The 19,858-nt window shown below is 40.6% G+C and overlaps 1 protein-coding gene across 2 annotated transcripts; it reads left to right on the forward strand.

Moving 5' to 3' along the window:
* Positions 1 to 6,611: 6,611 nt before the first annotated feature.
* On the forward strand, positions 6,612 to 19,217 carry TGIF1 (TGFB induced factor homeobox 1). 2 transcript variants are annotated; one of them, XM_058175614.1, is made up of 4 exons: positions 6,612 to 7,756; positions 14,420 to 14,463; positions 16,367 to 16,593; positions 18,202 to 19,217. In XM_058175614.1, the coding sequence occupies exons 2-4, from the start codon at positions 14,421 to 14,423 to the stop codon at positions 18,748 to 18,750; spliced, it is 819 nt and encodes a 272-aa protein (XP_058031597.1). In that variant the 5' UTR covers positions 6,612 to 7,756; position 14,420; the 3' UTR covers positions 18,751 to 19,217. The 2 variants fall into 2 exon arrangements, with proteins under 2 accessions (XP_058031597.1, XP_058031598.1); XM_058175615.1 differs by lacking the exon at positions 14,420 to 14,463 and having other exon boundaries at positions 7,164 to 7,756.
* Positions 19,218 to 19,858: the final 641 nt, after the last annotated feature.

Here is a 19,858-nt window from a genome sequence, read left to right on the forward strand (position 1 = left end):
AATTACAAGCCTCTTTTAATGCTTCATTATTATGCAGCAGATAATTTTGAAGAGTGGGAACAGAAACTGCAGCTGAAAAATATCTCTTTGGGGAGATTTACAGTTTTATCACAAAAATTTGAAGTGGGCTGTTGCCACTCAAGGGAGACAGGAAACAAACTGCCTCAAAATGATAAGCTTCATTGCAATTGAATTGGTGAATTGTCTTTGCTCAGGAGAAGTTCCAGAAAAACACTGCTATTTTGTTGAAAAGCAGAGATTTCTGCTTGTTGTTTCTTCCAAAATGTATCAAATCTGAATCTAAAATGTGTTAATATATCATAGAGTTATTTTTCATAATTTAAGAGTGAAAATAAGACCCAAATGACAAATCTCAGATCAGAAATGCTCTATTCATTTCCCTTAAAACTAAAATTTCCTATAATTACTATGTGATATAACAAGAATGGCTATCTTCTTCCTAGTTTAGAAATCCATATAGTCCACATTTATTGGGTATTGAGTTATATATAACTCTTTAAACAGCCTGTTTCCTTGCAAAAGTATTGTGCCATACCTTCCATAATTCCCAGCCAGTCAGGTGAGAGTTGTAGGAGATATTGTTCAACATAACTGGCAGTCATTGTAAGTGATAACCTAGCACGTTCACAAACAAAGCCTAACTTTCACAAAGTTGATAATCTGCAATCATTAGCCATCATCAAGCAGACAAAAGAAAACACATATTTGCTTTGTAATTCCCTTACAGCTTCCATTCAATTTGGTTAGGCAAGTCAGGCCCTGACAACAGTGCAGGCAGACAAGTTGTGTAGGCATGCATGAAGGATTACATATGAATAGGCTGACAGAATAAAGAGAAGTTATTTTTGAAAAGGAAATGCATGCTTGTCAGCACAAGTTATGACAATCTGTTTTTGGATTAAAGGCTGTTAGTCTAAGTAGAGTATTCACTCAGAATCATTCCACCAGGTGGCACTGTATAAATAAATACAGTGATGTCAGAAGGTTAAGGTTCTTTCTGTACCATTATCAAAGTATCAAAGCAGGTCTTGTATTATTACTTTTCTCATCTGTATAGTTTTTCATATCAACTAAAGAACTGCTTCATTTGTATTTGAAAAGAGAAAAGAAAAGCTTGTTAACCTGAATATTGACCATATCCAGTATTAATGTATATATTCCCTAGGCAGCTGTGAAAAATAATTTGGATCCATTAATCTTAGGAGATGAGACATCCTAACTGTCCTTCAAGCTTTATGAGGAGCTTATCCTTAGCTTTGACTAAATATGTGCTTTGTTGGGAAGTATTTTCTGTAATATGTACTGGGTTTTACCAGACAAAAATCTTTTTTCTCCATATCACTGCCTTCAGGGCTATGGGAAAATAATTGACACCTAAACATCCAAGGTTTCCTTATTATCCAGGAATAAAAGTTCATGATCTCAGTAAACTACACATTTTATACCAAATAGAATAATTTATTTCTGTAAATATCCAGTGTTATCACTTCTCTTATACCTGTAGGATACAACAATAAATGTAATTTATAAAAATAAATCATAAATACCAATAAAAGTAAACTACCAAATTTAGGATATATTAAAGGTTCAGAGCTTTAATTGTATTGTTGATCTTGGCTTTTTAATCTTATTGCCGATGCACCTCCTTTAGATATGTTAGACGTGTGGATTTAGGCCTTAAACTTGTAGTATCTACATTTATTATTGGCATCTTAGAACAATTTTTTTCCTATTTATTTAAGAGTACCATTGAACTTCCTGATCAAGTTTAGTACTTTCGAATTTTATCTGGAATGTATCATCCATTGTGAGGATAAAAGGTACACCAAAATATTGAGTTTCTTGAAGTTTTTAGATTTTATTTTCCTATTATCGCAATAAACATATTTGCAGATTTATGTCATCTTGAAAGAGAATCAGGACTTCATTTAATAATAATAATAATAATAATAATAATAATTTAATTTGTATACCGCCTAGTTCTTCAGTCGTGCCGCGGGCCAGGTTCTCGGGAAACGGCCCAAGCTCCGTCAGGAACCTCTCTGGGTCCATCAGGATCCTGGGACGGAACCAATGCATTGGTTCCGTCTCCCTGCAGTGGTGAGTAGCGGTCCGAAAGTTCAGACAAAGAAGAGAATGATCTGACCATGACAAAGGCTCGATAACTAAATCGTTTAAAATCAGATCATTCGTCCACTGGCCAGAGACAAAAATCAGATCTAGAGTGCCTCCCCCGATGTGGGTAGGGCTGTCCACTAATTGAGTCAGGTCCATGGCCGTCATGGAAGCCATGAACTCCCAAGCCATCGAGAATGCCACGCCAGTTGATGGCAGATTGAAATCCCCCATGACCAACAGTCTAGGGGTTTCAACTGCCAACCCGGCCAGCAACTCCAACAGCTTGGGCAGGGCTGTTGTCACGCAGCAAGGAGCCAGGTACATGATCAACAAGCCCACCTGAGTCCTGCGACCCCACTTCACATAGAGGGATTCACAACCAGCTATCTGAGGTACAGTGGTCTCCCTCGGTTCCAGGCTTTCATTAATAATAACCGCCACCCCGCCACCCCTACCTTGGGCCCTCGGTTGATGGAATGCTCGGAAACCTGGTGGGCACATCTCCACTAGGGGAACCCCCCCTTCCGTGCCCAACTAGTCTCCGTAATGCTCATAACGTCCGTGGTCCCCTCCTGAATTAGATCTGAGATCAGGGGGGCTTTGTTAACCGCGGACCTTGCATTGCATAACATCAGCCGGAGGCCCAAGTCCCGAGTACTCTGGCCACCCGGGGAACGGGAAAAAGCAGGGGGGCTGGAGCACGCGATCGCTCTTAAATAGCGAGGGCGTACTCCCAAAACCTGATGTGCCCCCCCCTTCCGCCATATCTGCCTCTCCCACTTACCGTGTCAATAGCACAACCTGATAAGCTGGAACGAAACCCTCCCCCACCACCCTCGGACCTAACTTAACGCCGCGAACGCACATTGGACTTGTCTCTCTCCCCGACGGGTTTCCCCTCCACCCGTTCTTCCCCTCCCCCCAACCCAAACCCGTCAATTTCCACCCTCCCCTTAAAATTCCCATTAAAACTCCACTTAAAAAATCGATTAAAACAATTAATTAAAAATCCCTTAAGTCTCCTATTTTTGGCATGCCACCTCTCGGGGTTCCAAAACCCGTCCTCAAGATGGGCCCTCGATAACGTAGAGGGCCAAACCCACGAGAGAGGGGAATCTCGCAGGACAAGAAGGTCAGCCGCTGAAAATGTCCGCATGATGAAAAAACACGGCGAGCAGACCCATCCTGGACGGTCAGGATATCTCCGGGTGGGAAAGTCGATGGAAATCCGTCTCAGTCTCAGGCGGCAGGTGGAATAGTCACCGCCTTATCCAATCACTCAGCACCACAGCAGATCACCCCCATCCCCATCGAGCCTCGAAAATTGCGGCCACTAATTTGGCCGCCGATGGCAACAGTCTGAGGCTCGATGATGTTCTATGGGCAATCCAAGGGTGGTCTGTGCGGGGGGGAGGAAAGGGCGAGTCCTCCAATTTCATGGACTCCATGGGCTCCACCTTCAATTTATAATGTCAAATTCAATGGAACTTAAATTTGAATAGGCTAAAAGTATAACCCTATGTATTTATTACTTTAATGAGTTTGGATTTCTGGTAAAATCCCATGAATGATACACTAATATCATAATCTCAAAGTATCCAGTGATGGAACCAGCCTGAGGCTTCCAGGACAGATAGCTTTCAACCTGGCCTGAATTTCATCACTTTTATTTTTAAACTATTGGCTGGCATCTTATGCTCTTATATCTGATCTAGATTGCCTTTCCATTAAACAAACAAACATAAACCCTGTTCAATGTTTTACTGACGTGCAAACATCTCAGACATGGAGCACCTTTTTCATTAAAAGGGCTGTTTCAACTTGCTTGGGTGTTATTAAACATATAATTTGTTGTGCTGGATATAATTTTTTGATTCTGTCATTTACTTAAGCAATGCTCTGCATAAAATCTATTAAAAGGATTGAGAGGGAAAAAACGAGCTCAAGCAAGTCCTGCATTCACTTCCTCTCGGCCCTTTCCAGGAAAGCAGATCCTGCAAGTTCACACAACAGCAGTCTTTTGGGATTGGCTATTGTGCGGTGTCTAATGTTTGGCCCTTTTGTCCCATGGCATGCAAGTGTTTCCAGAAGGATACATTTCCTATGCAGTGCGTGCATAGACTACTGTGCAATAACATTATCCAGGCAGAGAGGCTACGTAGGATCCAACAGGGACCAAACTCGAGCGAAGGGAAGCACAGGTAGTCCTCAAATTATGACCACAATTGAAGCGCAAATTTATGTTGCTGAGGGAGAAATGTGTTGAGTTTTGCCCCATTTTGCAACTTTTCCCACCACAAGTGAATCATGTCAGTTGTTAAATTAGTAACACAGTTGTTAAGTGAATCTGGTTTCCCGGACTTTGCTAGTCAGAAAGTTGCAAAAGGTGATCACATGACCCCAGAACACAGCAACCTTCATAAATGTGAGTCAGTTATCAAGCATCCGAATGTAAATCATGTGACCACCAGGATGATGCAATGGTCGTGTGAAAACCCATCATAAGTCATTTTTTTCCAGTGCTTTGTAATATTGAACCATCATTAAGTGAACTGTAGTAAGTCGACGATTATGTACCCATACTCAAGCACTCCCTTCCGCCCCTCAGGCTGCTGTCATGCCAGCATTTAGGGCAACGGATCGGTGTAGATCCTCTGCTTCCCGAACAAGGAAGTGAGCCTCGAAGAGGGAAAAAGTCAGACGAGCCGGGATTTCCTCCCAAAGGTGCCTCGTCCGCATCGCCAGCCACCGCATTGGCTGCGAGCGAGACTGTCAGGATGGCAAAGCAACCGCTTGGCGACGCTTTGGTGCGCTCAGCCCGGACGTGAGGTGTCCCTGACTCAGCTTCGGTCACCAATTGCAGCTCATCGGCGAAAGCGACCCTCGCGCTGCAGGCGAGAAGCTTCGGGAGTTACTACATCAGGGCTCTCCCACCTTGGCAACTTTTAAGACTTGTGGACTTCAACTCCCAAAAATCTGGGTGCTGAAGTCCCACCAGTCTTAAAGTTGCCAAGGTTGGAAACCCCCGTTCTGCGCTGTAAGGATCGAGCCATCTGGCAGCCCTTTCGCAAGCCCAACTCCAGCCCCTTGCGGGGAGAGAGAAGAGACGCACAACTTGCGAGAAAACAAGGCTGGTGCCTTGTTACGGTCTGATTTCAGAGGAATAAAACACAAGACTCCGATCGTTGAAAGATCGGATGTTGGCAGTTTTAGGTCTCTTCTGAAATGCAGAAGGCGGCCGGGGCCATATATATGTATATCGTCATCCTTACTATAAGAATGCGTCCTCGGAACTCCGTTCAGTGTTGCCGATCAGCTGAGTGATTCCGTCATTAACGATGACACGGCAGATTCGTAAAAGCCTCTCAGAAACACTGAAGGGGAGGCGTGTTTATTCCTTGGGCCCAATATGGCTTTCGGTCCAGATCATATGCAAAAGAACTTCAGAAGTTGTTGTTGTAATAGATCATCCAGGAGTGTAACTGCAGAAAATTAGCGCTTTAGCGCGATCCTCCTACCCGCCCCGGTTTGCCATGCTGTATCTTAACTACATGAACTGGCGAGCCGCTAAGTTATTTAAAGAAAACGACGAGGCTTTGGGGGCAACGTGGTTGTTCACCTTTGTATAGCGAGGAGCCGAGATCAAGCGTGTAAACAGGACTGTTCCCGGAGCGCCTATCCCCCCTCCCCTTCCGGAAGTCAACCACGTGGCCTCTGAAGGCCCCGCTTGTCTGCAGCTCCGTCAGCTGGTGGGTCAGTGGCTGGAAGAGCTGGTGGAGGAACGCAGGGAGGGCGCCTTTCAATATAATAACCTGGCTTGTTCGACCGAGTTACGCCGGCGTATGCTTTCCGCTTGCCATAATTACTGCATGACATCCTCGTTTAGTCATGATGAATGTGCTCGTTAAAATTCAGGCCAGGTGACGGGCTGTAACGCTTGAGCAAGAGGGTGCTTTTCCATCCCAGATGAGAAGCGTCTTCTTACGGGAAGGAAAAGAAGCCTTCTCTGTCCCCGAGGGTTGGAGAGCGGCCCGCGCAGAAGTCCCTAAATTTCAGCTCCGGGGATCTGAAGGAAGGGGCCGGTGGGTCTCATTCAGCTGCAGTTGGATCCGTCCCAGTAACGCTGCTAGGATAATGCGGAGGAAAGCAAACACGTTGCGCACGTGTTTTATTCCAAGGAGTCCCCCTCCCCAACCCTTAAATGAGCATATGTAAAAGATATGGAATGCATTAGATAGTAATAGTAGAAGCGGAGCGGTGAGAAAGTAGTGTCACTGCGGGATCGGCGAATTTTCCTCGGTGTAAATTGAACTGACGTAATGTGTTTTTTTTTAATCGCCCTCCAACTCGCCGTCTGAACAGACGGAAGAAACCGCACCGTTCAAGGCAGCTCTCTGGATTCTCGCGTTGCTTAAACCCACACACACACACCCTGTCCCAAGTTAAGCCAACACAGTGGTTCATCTTGTAGCTGGGCTCTTTGTAAGTTAGCAGATCGCATGTATCCCAAAGCGCAGTGATGTAGATTCCCGGGGGGGGGGGCTTCTAAAGCAGATTTGGGATAGGATCCAGAATGGGATGGTAGTAGAGTGTTGTTTGTTGCGCAAAGGGTTTGAAGGATTTATTTAAGCCAGCAACGCGGTATTCGGAGCAGGAGCTGCAAAGACCTCGGAGGAAGCCGAAGGGGAACAAGATTTGAGCCACCTGGCTTGCGACGTGCACGGCCGAAAAAGGGGAAAAAACTTGGCTCTCTCTGGTGGGCCAGCCTCGCTGGGACTGAAACCTGACTGTAACAATCCAAGAAGTGGCGGAAAGACCTGCACCGAGGCCTTCCACATTAACCAAGCCGAAGATGTGCTTGGGGAGTGAGGGGTGCCTCCGCCTGAGGAGATTCCCGAAAGGGGTCTTGAGGCTGTTGACGCAAACTTTATAAATGGCGTTTACACCCTTTCAAGGCAGAGCTCCCGGCGCCTGAAGCATTTAAATTCCCTCCCTCCCCCCCCCGACGACTTCCCCTTTGCCTACTTTTTGTTAAATTGGAGAATCTTTAAAAGGAGAACTTAGGAAGCGAAGCGCTGAGGCTTTCTTTGCCTGTCCATGTGTTTACGCCGCGCCTTGGGAAGAGCTGCTCTCTCCCCTCCTTTCGGTTTAGCGCCGGTATTTTGACAGGCTCGTCCTCCCCCCCCCCGCCCCAAAGCCGTTACCCGGCCGGCCAGCGAGGAGGGGAGGGGCAGCTCTGGCTCCTCTCCCGCTTAGTCAGGGCCGGGAGGTGGGGGAGGGCACACCTCGTGGCGGAGGCGGCAGCAGCAGCAGCAGCAGCAGCAACAGCTTGTGCCAAGCACCAGTTGAAGAACAAAGAAGGAAGAAGCGGCGAGAGGGCCACTCTCAAGTTACTTTCTGCACCAGCCAGCCCCGACCGTCCCGTAGCGTCAGACGCCGCCTTTGCAAAAGGACCCCGCTGGAAGCCGCCTTCTCTTCTCCGCTCTTTCCTTCCCCCTCCCCTTTTTCTTTTCTTTTCTTTTCTTTTCCAAAGTTTCTTCCTCCCTTCCTGGCAATAAAAGGAGGGGGATCTTCCACGAGAAAGGCGGGAAGGGCACCGAAATGAAAGCTCAGAAAAGTAAGTAAGAGTTTGTCCTGCTTCGAGCGTCTCTTTCTTTCTCTCTCTCTCCGGCTTCCAAGTGAAAGGAGCCCCCGCTGCCTACCTCGTGGCGTAGCTAAACAATTGTCAGGCGGAAGAAGTGCGAACGTGTGGGGCTTGGGGTACGCAACTCTCGAGTACAGGCTGTGGAAGAAATTGGGGCTAGTTCTTCCCCTCCGTTTTTTTTAAAGCCCCCCCCCTTGACTTCTTTGTTAACTCGAAGTTGAGGACGGGGGGGGGAGCAGTTGATGGGGGGGTTTTCCCCGTTCAGACATTAAAACAAAACCTGAGCGCGGCGATGTCGGTTTGAAGGCTGCTGCCCTGTCAAACCCCAAGTCTCCGCTGCCCGTTTTGTGTCCGAAACAAAAGTTTTTTCCCCCTCCTTTCAGACTCCTTTTCTCTTCCCCCCACCCTCTCGCGGCACTTTCTTTCCAAGCCCGCATCTTTCGCCTTCGCTGTTTCGTTCTGCTGGGGAACGTGCGATATGGAGAGCAAGGCGGCATCTGAAAACAAATTCTTAGACTAGCAACAGCGTGCTTGAAGTAGTTTCTTTGTTTGCGCTTGTCGGGGAGGGAGGGGGCAGAGAGACAGGGGTGGAGCCTCTGCAAAAAATCGGTTAAGAAAGCACGGAGAGCGGATCTCCCACGCTTAAGACTCTGGACGTGTAAAAAGAAAAACAAAGTGCCCTTTATTTTTTAAGAAGACGCAAAAGCCAGTTTATAGGCTACTGTCCGATGAAAGGCAAGATAACTGAAAACCACTTTTTTTTTTAAAAAAAAAAAAGCAGGACCTGGTGAAATAACTGCTGTTTTTGTCAATGTTTTGTTCATGTTTATTCATAATTTGCCCCCTTGAGTTAGAGTTTCTTACCTGTAGTTTATGTTACAGTAGTTGCTGCACGAACGCTGTGAAAAACAAAGAGAAGTCAGTGGCTTAGAGTTAGGGAGTTAAATGGAAACTCACAATGTAACTCCTGTTTTAACAAGGAATTAGGCTTTGTTGGTCATTGGGAAACTTATTTTTTGCTTTTGAAATGTATCTAAAACGTTCTTTCCCATGCAGCTGATCTTGTGTACTGAGTGACAAGCAACTATGAAATATAAAAAGGAAAGTGAGCTAACAAGTTAGTTACAACCATTAAATGGTAATGTAAGCACACAGTAAAATAAGTGAGAGGTAGAACCTTGGGTCCAACAATACCATGGCCTACTTTTGAAGTTAAAGACAAATATAATTGTTTTTGAACTTTCTACAAAAATATGTTACATTATTGAGCAAAAAATTCCACACTGGATAATCTGTATAGTGTTTTTGTAACTGCTGCTGTGCTCTCTTTATGTGAACAGTTGTGGTGAGCTGGTTTCCTGCCTGCTGATCCATTGTTCCAAGCTTTTGGGGAAAGGGAGGGGTGGGATGTGAGATGCTGTGTTTTGTGCATGCGTGTTTAAAATCTGGAGTTCCTAACTTGTCAACTTTAAGCATGCTGCCTGTTCTGTCAGGCCAGACAATGTTTAATAAAACTTTTAACACGTTTAAGTGCATGAGAGAAAGTGGAAAGAGTGGAGGAGTAGAGCATGAGGAAAAGTTTTCAAGTACATGGAATATAGGAGGAGTAGAACAAAAGCATTTTGAAAAGTTATATGGTTGATGGTACATGTGATCTGGAAATCTGAAATTTTGTTTGTGTTATAACCTAAGATGATTTATACATTCCAATTTTATAAGAATGTATTTTTCTATTGGTGGTGTAGCTTTCTGTGGTCTGAGAAGTATGCATAAGATTAAAAATATTAATGGGATAAATGAGTAGACTTCAAATTTAACTGATCACGTCAGTGAAAGTGTTCTTAAAACATCTATTAACTGCACAGTATACCTATGTATCCTTACACAAATCTGGCATTACCATTGTTTTGTGAAAGCACACAATGAGTTACATGTGACTAAGCTTTAGCATAATGTGTATCTTTGGGATTTTATTTCCTCTTACTTCATGTCCAAACATTTCTCCTTTGTCACTACAACTTGGGACCATACTTACCTGTAATTTTTTTTGCCTTTGATAAAAGCTTTCTATTTTAAAATCTGATGAGATTTTATTCTGAAATGAAAAACATATTGATTTTTGAAGAGCTATATTCCTATTCAAATCTCTAAACTACCTTCTCTGACTTTTAAAGAGTTACAGATACACATCCTTTTTACAGTAAAGCTCACAGGTAGGGTGCTATAACTTGTTTCTTTCTGGCCAAAATGAATTTGGAAGGATTATATGCTTGTAATTATTAGAAAGTCAATTCTAGGAAAGTTCTTATTTTTTCAAGTAATATTTATTGTCTTAGCAGTTAATAACTTAGCACTGCATCCATGTCCTTAATTTTGTGTCACTCAAATCTGCTATTTTTCTTTGTAATTTTGTCTTTCTTGCATATTGAAAGAGTCAATACCACATTTGTAGAGTCTTTAAGGTTTTCAGATTAAGAATTTGAGTCTTGTATCTATAAATTCTGCAGGTGTTTTCTGGAAAATGACTGAGCTGCCCTGCAAAACAGCTTGATAAGAGTTTCATTCACACACAAAGAGATTCATGGAGAAAGCAGTTTTGTACATTGCTCATGGTACAAAGCGAACTTATTTGATATAAGGCATTTTGTAAATTTATCAAAGCAGCTGGTATCTGCCACTTTCTCCATGTAATACTTCCCCCTTCCCCCCAGAACAGCAGTCACTCTATTTTAGAAAGTTAAATTTTCAGTAGGTTTGTCATTAATATGCAAAAATTAAGGAATTAATACTCTTTATCATGCATGGCTTACAGATGTAGGCATGGCTTAAGGAATAATTTCATGTTAACTTTTTGGCCCCAAAGAAGCAAACAGGTAAATAATTTACATGTAAAAGATACTTGTCCTTGTTTAAATGTATTTAGACAAGCTGTCATACTTTGTATGTCTTTAGAAGAGTTTTTCAAATTGAGCCCTGCACTCTATGAGATGAAAATCAACTGTGCCCATAAACTTTGGACAAAGTGACCTTATAATGTACCTGCAAATTATAACTCTGGTTTTGGGTTTGTTTTGTTAGACAAATAATATTGTTAGAACTATTGTCTTTAGAAGAGTAAATAACTACTGAACATTACAGTTATTTCAATAACACAAACTGTTGTATATGTACATTAGTATGTAGTACGTTAAATTGCTGTTCACTAAATATTTCTCAGTCCTCAGATGAAATATGCTAAAAATAAGCTATTTTTTAAAATTGAAATTGGTACTTTGGTTACGTTATGACCAAGTAAGTCATGTGAAAATTGTAATCTGCTATGTTAAAACACCAAATTAAGAGTGCAAATATTTCTCCCTCCAAGAATTCTGTAGAGTAACGAATAACAAAGCAGTAGTGATCCACTGAGTCAGGCAGCCTAGTCAGGCCACCTTTTAACTGTTCCTTGTTAAAACAGGAAATGCAGAGCACAGACTGATTACAGGGTAGCTTTGGTTTTCCCTTGTTAGTAATCAGCACAAACGCTCCAATGTAAACACTGCCATGGCAGCACCAATATGGCCTTTGCTCTAATAAAAAAAAATCAACTGGATTAGTTTGCATCTAATGCTCCCTATAGTTTCCTGTAACTGCCGCTTCTGCACAAATACAGGGTCTCTTTCCTGGTAGCTAATGCTCCTTTATTGAAATCTGCTCATTATACCCCCAAAAGAGTTGCATAGCATTTGTCTCCTGTTTAGCCCAAACCTGTTTTGTATCATTAACTTCTTAGCAGAGGGAACATGTCACAATAAGTAAGCAGATCAAAGGGCACTCAGTAATGCAGGTTTGTTCTTGCTTTAATTTTTATTTATACTGTCAGGAGCTTTACCGGTTCTCCTTTTTTTTATGTTTACGGGGTGAGGAGATCAGCATTTACATTTTGTTTTGAAGGGACAAGAATACATTTTCTAGCCTTTGAATACTTTTTAGTTTCAAGTTTGTTTGTTTTTCTTTACTTTTTAAAGCAATCTTCTGTTCTAGCTAGCTGAAATAGTTTGGCTTGATTGCTTTTCTCAGCATTTAGGTGTAAATCTTGTGTAATATGCTAGGTAGGATCCATTGACTTGGGTTTTTTTAATTACATCTCTGAATGAATTCCTGTTCTTTATCCGTGTATGAAGAGCATTAATTGAGAGAGCAAATGACTAAAGGCCCATGAATCAGACCATTATATGGAAAGGAGGGTCCCAAAAGCATTCAGAGAGAACTACAACAACAATAAGCTCTAAATATTATAAACTATCTGGTTATCACAGTATGAAAGTGTTCTTAAAAGGAATATTCCATTCTATTGACACATTTCTATGGTTTCTATAAGGCATAAAGTACCTTTTTAGATTATGTTCTGCTATCAAAAGTTTTAGCAAATAGAAAGATACTATCAGACTGGAATCTAGGCTATTCATTGCTGGTAGAGCCCTGATTTAAAAAAATCTGGCGTTCTAGATAATCCTTGACTTACAACCACAATGGAGCCCAAAATTTCTGTTGCTGAATGAGGCATTTGTTAAGTGAGTTTTGTCCCATTTTACAATCTTTCTTGCCACAGTTGTTAAGCAAATCACTGCAGTTGTTTAGCTAGTAACGCGGTTGTAAAGCGAATCTGACTTCCCTGTTGACTTTGCTCGTCATAAGGTCGGAAAAAAAGGATCACATGACCTTGGGACACAACAACGGTCATAAATATGAACCAGTTACCAAGCATCTGAATTTTGATCACATGATCATGGGGATGCGGCAACAGTCATAACTGAAAAATGGTCAAAAGTCAATTTTTTCAGTGTTGTTATAACTTTGAACAGTCACTAAATGAACTGTTGTAAGTGGAGGACTACCAGTAGTTCAAACCTTGATACAGTGGCGCTTCTTTTTAAAAATTTGTTCCATTCATGGAAAGACCTCTGTCACATATGGTATCTTTTTTTATTTTTATTGAAAGATACCATATGAATGTGCAATATACTATAAATTATATCAAACACAATGAAAAGAGACTTCAGATATTATGGTCACATGATGCATTGGATCACAGACTAACCACAAGCGTTTTGGATGAACCCAGATCTTGTGTCTAGGTTCACTGTTTGTGTGACTTCAGAAATTTTGATTAAACCAGGTTTAAATTAGCAATGGTTAAAAAAGTTTTGTAAACGTCACCAGAGCCTGCTACTGAATATGCTAGATAAGCTGAGGTGGCACAGTGGTTAAAGTGCAGTACTGCAGGCTACTTCAGCTGACTGCTAGCTGCAGTTCAGCAGATAGAATCTCACCAGCTCAAGGTTGACTCAGCCTTCCATCCTTCCAAGGTGGGTAAAATGAGGACCCAGATTGTTGGGGGCAATATGTTGACTCTGTAAAAACCGCTTAGAGAGGACTTTAAAGCACTATGAAGCGGTATATAAGTCTAAGAGCTATTGCTATAAACATCTGGAAATACAAATAAACTCATCTACAGGAAGTGCCTGAGACCTTTCACTTTGCTTTCTACCTTGTCCCCACCGTCTTTCTCAACTGATGGTTCATTATTGTTACAGGACACCTTGTTAATCTGTTTTCCTCAGGCTAAATGGTCCTACAGTTAGCTTTATCATCATATTTTGATAACACTGACCTATTGTATTGTATTCACCTGGTTTACTGATACACTAGTGACACAGCATGGCCACAGTTAGATCTTGAGTCCTGATTCAATTGAACACCAGAAATCTCATTCTCAGCCCTTCACGTGATCGGTTAGGTTTACGTTGGTAGGTATAAATAATGCATTTCTTATTTACCTTGAAAAGTTTCAACTTTTATTGAACAGTATCTCTTAGAAGGTATAATAACAAATTGAGTTACCAGAGTTTATATTTCATAAATAACCCTGGAAGTTGCTGGGGAAAAAGTATCCACTGATAAACAATGAGTGCAGTTTTCCCATCAATGTGTTTTATGCTTGAGAAAGCCACAATTGTTATCCTTCACCATCAGACATTCTGAAAAGATACAGGACCATTGCTAGAACAAGCAAAGCAGAGAAAGCGTGCAGAATGCGCCTTCTAGAACAATATCCAATCCTTTAATTGCAGCTCCAGTCTAGGTCATGTAACTGGAATGGAGGATGGAAAGAATTTAGAATGAAGGAGGTGATAACAACTTAATTCATTGCCTGACTGCTTCTTCCATTAGGGATGCATTGGAATACGTTTTCTGGATTTATTTTAATCCGCAACTCTCAACCCGATCTGGTCCATTTTAAAATGTAATCTTTTTTTTGCCAGCTCTTTAACAAATTTGATCAACTTTGATTAGTTTTCAAAATTATACTGGGAGACAAATTACATAATTTATTTCCAATGTTACATTGGAACAAGACGGAATAAAAGGCAGCACAAAAGAAGAACAATTAAGCCCTTCTCACAAGAGGTTGTTGAATTAATTAAATCCTTTAGTAATACTTGTATTTACTAGTTTGAGAAAATAACGTCACTAGATCAGTATTCAGAGAGAGGAGCTGTTTTGCTCTGTTATTCTCTTGGAAAGAACAGGTCTTGATGTGAGGCTGCCTTTGTCAAGAGACTGAACTATTTTCCTGATGTGTTTTTCATGTAGGATGAAAATCTCCCGTGTTCATGGAGGTGGAGTTACGATAAGAAGTAACAATCATTTTCCATTTTTATCCAGTGCCAAAATATACTGAATTCTTGTTGCAATAAAACCTATTATGCTGTTAAAGACGAGAGAACAGAGTAATTGAACTACAGATAGTCCTCACTTACCAACTGACTCATTCAGGATCCATCCAGAGTTACAACAGTGCTGAAAAAATAACTACACCAGTGACAGTGAAGTCATTTATTACAATAACTATGTGTTATCCTGTGCCTAACCTGTGGTTCTCTCCCAATAATGCAGAATGGAAAGATTGGAGTGGAAGCGTTACAAGAAAGAAAGAATACCCCAGACTGTTTGTACAGTGTGCCCATGATTGCCAAGGCCAGCATGTTGCTTCCTATGTGCATTCCCCATTGTGTGCCTGCTTTCTCTCTTGTAATGCCTTCCTCTCCATTAAATGTAAATTATATTAAGTGGAAACATTATTTTTCTTCTTGCTAATTATATCAAGGGTGAGCATTCCCAAAACTTGGGAAGGGGTTAGGAGGCAAACGAAAACAGAAGCTTGTCTTGTCAGTTTCAAGCCAGCTGTACCAGCACCAGTGGGGCGAACATTTCAAAGGACTGGAGAGTGGGAGAAAGGATAGCACAATTGTGTCATATGAGTTCTCACTTAGAAGCTGCCTCACTTAGCGATGCAGTTGCTGGTCCCAATTGTGGTTGCTAAATGAGAACCTATAAAGCAGGGGTCACCAACCTTTTAGAACTCAGGGACCACTAAATTCATAATTTTAAATCCCGCAGACCACTAATATGAATTTTTTAAAAAGATAAATAGTATTTAGTGCAGTGTAAAAAATGCAAATAATTTTTCTATGTACCACCAAAATTTTCTCGTGGACCACCAGTGGTCCATGGACCACCAGTTGGTGACCACTGCTATAGAGTACCTATAAGTAGTACCTATAGAAAGGCTGGAGAAAAAACCTTCACTCTAATATAGACAAACTATTTTTCTTCAGGACTTCAGGGAGAAGATGAAGGAAATATGAATATCATTCTGAGGCATAATTTACCATTTTCTCATGATATTTTTCTGTGTATTTAGTGCTAAATGCTAATTTGCAAATACAGTTGTAGAAGTAGGGTTAATATTTATTCGTAAAAGATATTGTGATATTTCATGCAAAATGTTAACTGTTTAGAATGAAGTCATATCTAGATATTATTGGCCTTAATTTTAATAAGTGTTCTAATTACCAAGTTGTTATTCTTACATGACTTAATGTAAGAATATTGATATAAAGTCAGTGTAATGATGGGTAGCAATTTAAAAAGGTCAACTGTGAATGGGAAACAGCTGATGCTCCAGAAAAAATTGTGAATTTTTCATTCTGTGGGTTTATTTTTATTATTTTCATAGATAGCATTAATAATGAGAGTGGATTGTGTTCCTCAAAAAATATGCTGGGCTCACACATCTTGGGTGTCTCATTCTGGCTTTGAATGATGGGTGTAGTTATCATAACTTAAACCCCCGCTTATTGCTTATCTTTTTGAGTTAGTTTCGCCTATTTGATTTCTCAACAAATCCTAATTAACCACAATTTGGGGCTCTGAATGAACTAGCTCTGAACAACTGTTCTAAGTTAGTAAAAAGTGGTAGAATTAATTTTGAAGAAAATTGGCCAGATGAATATACACATTATTGGCCAATAAGTGGTGTGGTTCTCCAAATAAAGCAAATACAGCAAATTGCATGTATACAGACAGATAACCAAGTTGCTCAGTTTTTCAGAATGAAAGATACTAGGACTTTTTACCTAGTCCTCATTGATGCATATTATTACATTTTTATTGCATAGGATGGTGATAATGTGTTTGAGTAGAGAAATGCAGAGTTAGGAAAGATAGTAGCATCACACCTTTTCATGTGCATCATAGGTGCTGCTGCAATATCAGGCAGTGAGACCGAAGACGATGACAGCATGGATGTCCCCCTGGATCTCTCTTCTTCTGGCTGCTCAATCAAGAGGAGGAGACGGGGTAATTTGCCCAAAGAATCGGTGCAGATTCTTCGGGACTGGCTGTATGAGCACCGTTACAATGCTTATCCTTCTGAACAAGAGAAAGCACTATTGTCGAGACAGACGCACCTTTCCACACTACAGGTATGTAAGTGTGTCCTAATGAAGCTTAAGGCAATAATGACAAGTTTGTTTACCTGCTGAATACTATTTTGCTTTTAAGTTAGTAGATATTGGGTGACGTACTACAGTATTAATATTTAGTGTTCTATTAACCATTAGCTTCCACTTTACTTAACTAGTATCTTGGTATTGTGATTGACAAAAGGTGCTGTTTCAGCCTGGGTTTTTCTGTAGACCCACAAAGTTCATAGCTTAAGTGGGATGGATACCTGCTTACCCAGGACTAACCTCACTGCCTAAAATAAGTATGAATGTTCAGTGTCCATCTGCGCTTTTTATTGGGACAACTTAAGCTTCCAGCCTGATGAGAAATCCTGATTTACAAGAGGCAAGCTCACACAATAACAGTGATGGAAAGAATGTGAATTTCAGTTTTTCCAAATCTAAATGCAGTACCTTTGAAACTCAGTGGCCTTACTGAAATACTTTCTGCATATTTAGAAATCAATTCATGTCTAATTGTCAGCACTCGGATTTACCTAAGAATGCAAATAATTGGTTTCTGTTCCAAATTCTGAAAAAAGTGTACAATTCTGAGTATGTAAATTAAGTGTTGCTTTCTCCTTTCTACCAAGGACGTGAATGTGTAATATGTTTTACTTGCTTTGTGAATGTATATGTAGTTGCATTTTCTAACATTTGAAAAAAAGTTTGTAGCAGTATTTGAAATAACCTGAGTGTATTCATTTAAACATATGAAGCTTTTCCAAAACTAGCTTATAAAAATGGCTTTTATTATTAATCATAAACGAAACAGGGAAGGGGGAGGGTATGAACACACAAAAGGAGAATTTTCAAATATTCCTTTTGTTTGCGGGATTTTTAACACAATTTTCTTCCAATCCATTGACTTGCGCTTTTTTTTTAAAATAATACATTGTGTGTGCAGAATTTGTAAAAGGTGATGAGTATATTTGTGTTTTTGGAGTGTGTCAGTTCAGCCTATTTCATAGGCTTTATTGTAAATTTGGTTTTGCCATGTTGGCTTAGAGTAATTGTTTCTTTGTAGGTATCCCACACATTTTCTTTGTAAGGAGAAACAGTTCTTGTACAGTAAACAAAAAAGGACTGTTGGACTTTCTTTTATTGCCCAGGAAACTGGCTTGATACTCAAACAAGGGCAAATGTGGTGAGGTAATCCCTCTTTTGCCTGTTGACATAGTCAGTTGAACAACACAAATCAGTAACTCCTATAGGGAGGAGTTACCGTTTCAGAGGAAAATGTTTTCCTGTTGTTAATTAACCTAACTGTAATGATTTAGATTACTCTTTGTTCATTACTCAGAGATTACTCTTTTGTTCATTACATATATTCAGACTTAAAACCAAATTTAGGGCTTTACCCCTTACAATCTTAGGGTTTTCTGCTGAGAGGAGGGATTGGCTGAACCAGGAAAGTCTCTCTTTAGGGTGTGTCAAAACTTGTTTGCCAGCCTTTTTTTTTTTTTTTTTTTGGTCAGGTTTAGGAATCTAGCTTGAAGGGATTCAGGCATTTAGCTGAACTGCTTTCATGCAATACATAATTGGAATTGAATGACGGTAAGAATGAAAATGTCATTGTATTCTCAGGTCTGCAACTGGTTCATCAATGCACGGCGCAGGCTTTTGCCTGACATGTTGAGGAAGGATGGGAAAGACCCAAATCAATTTACTATCTCACGAAGAGGGACCAAGGTAATTGATGGCCACCCAGTGGAATTTTCCAGCTCAAAAAACTGCATTCCCCTGATTGAGAGCTCCTTTCTCTCTAGTAGCCCAAGACCAAACAAGACTTGTAATGCTCCTTCTCCAGGATCTCTTTTGGCTCGTCCCTCAGTGATTTGTCATACCACCGTAACTGCACTGAAAGATGTCCCTTTCCATTTCAATCAGCCCGCTGGTACAGGTCAAACTACAGATGACCTTCAGTGGGCTTCACCTACCAACTTTACAGACAACACTCTCCTATTCCACGAGGATAAGTTGGGACCTAGTTCAAATGCACAAAGTGGGCTTTTCAACACTCCTCCTCCAACTCCCCCAGATCTGAATCAGGACTTCAGTGGATTTCAACTCCTGGTGGATGTTGCATTGAAACAAGCAGCAGAGATGGAATTGCAGGCAAAACTGATGGCATAAATTCTCCATATTTTCTCTTCTCCCAACAGGGATTTAACAAAGATGTGGCAATTGTTTCAATGATATCAAGGATTTAACTGCATTATTTGTTCTAATTAATCTTATTTGCACAAGGGATTGCTGAAATGAAGCTTCCTACCCCTGTTATGATCTTCAGTGGATTCCAGTCATTCCAAGAATTATAAACTTAAAGCTACTGTAGAAGCAACCCCGCCCCTTTTAAAAGTTTCTTAGTAGGTTTTTTTTTTCATAATGTGAGATGGTTCCCAAGATCATGTGATTTTGTTTTGTTTTCATTATTTGTCTCTTTCAGACTGTGCAATATTTAGTAACAAGATTAGTATTCATATCATTCCCATGTGGAACAAAATATACCAACAGGCTGTCTTATAAAAGTTCAGATTTTAATACAAGTTTGGATTTGAATGATTATACTTTTTCATGATGTAATAAAATATTTTCTTTAATAGTTGACTTACCCTGAGTATTTTGTTGAACTAGCGTTTCAAAAGGTAGCAAATTTGCATTGTAATATGGAGACATTTTCTTTTTTTAAAAAAGAAATTCTTAAAGTTAAATTTACACTGCTGCTGATTATAAGTTGCTGGCAATGAAACGTGCTGTTAGATCTATATGAACTTAATATATTTCCTTTAGTACATTTTATGGCATGGGTGTCAAACTAGCCGCGTCACATTGCCGTCATGTGATGTTTTGCAAAGTTTTCCCCCTTTGTGGAGCTGGGGTGGGCGTGGCCTGCACATGATTCATCTGGCCCGCGAGCCACCAGTTTGACACCCCTGGCTTATGGTGTATTCTTGCTTGCAGACATTTCTGCTTAAACAAGTAAACATTTAAATACAAGTTCCTTGTTTATTTTCAAAAATGTGATTGCACTGTCTTATTGATTAATCACTGGTTATTTTAGTATGGTTTGTTAAGATTCTTTTTTCCAAAATGTCTTTTAGCAAATCCTTATTTATCTGAAAATTGAATTTAAAATGACCCTGGCCAAAGGATTATTAAACACACACAAAAACCTTTATTCTCTAGATATATTAGCCATTCTCAAGTGGAACATGAACTTTTTGATCTTCATGATGATGAT

This window comes from Ahaetulla prasina, chromosome 3 (assembly GCF_028640845.1).
Source record: "Ahaetulla prasina isolate Xishuangbanna chromosome 3, ASM2864084v1, whole genome shotgun sequence".
Taxonomy (NCBI): Eukaryota; Metazoa; Chordata; class Lepidosauria; order Squamata; family Colubridae; genus Ahaetulla; species Ahaetulla prasina.

Coding starts and splice junctions, on each gene's coding strand:
- TGIF1 (XM_058175614.1), top strand. CDS start 14,421: ATGAAAATCTCCCGTGTTCATGGAGGTGGAGTTACGATAAGAA. Junction 14,464..16,366: donor AGGTGGAGTTACGATAAGAA/GTAACAATCATT, acceptor TGTGCATCATAG/GTGCTGCTGCAATATCAGGC. Junction 16,594..18,201: donor CGCACCTTTCCACACTACAG/GTATGTAAGTGT, acceptor TTGTATTCTCAG/GTCTGCAACTGGTTCATCAA.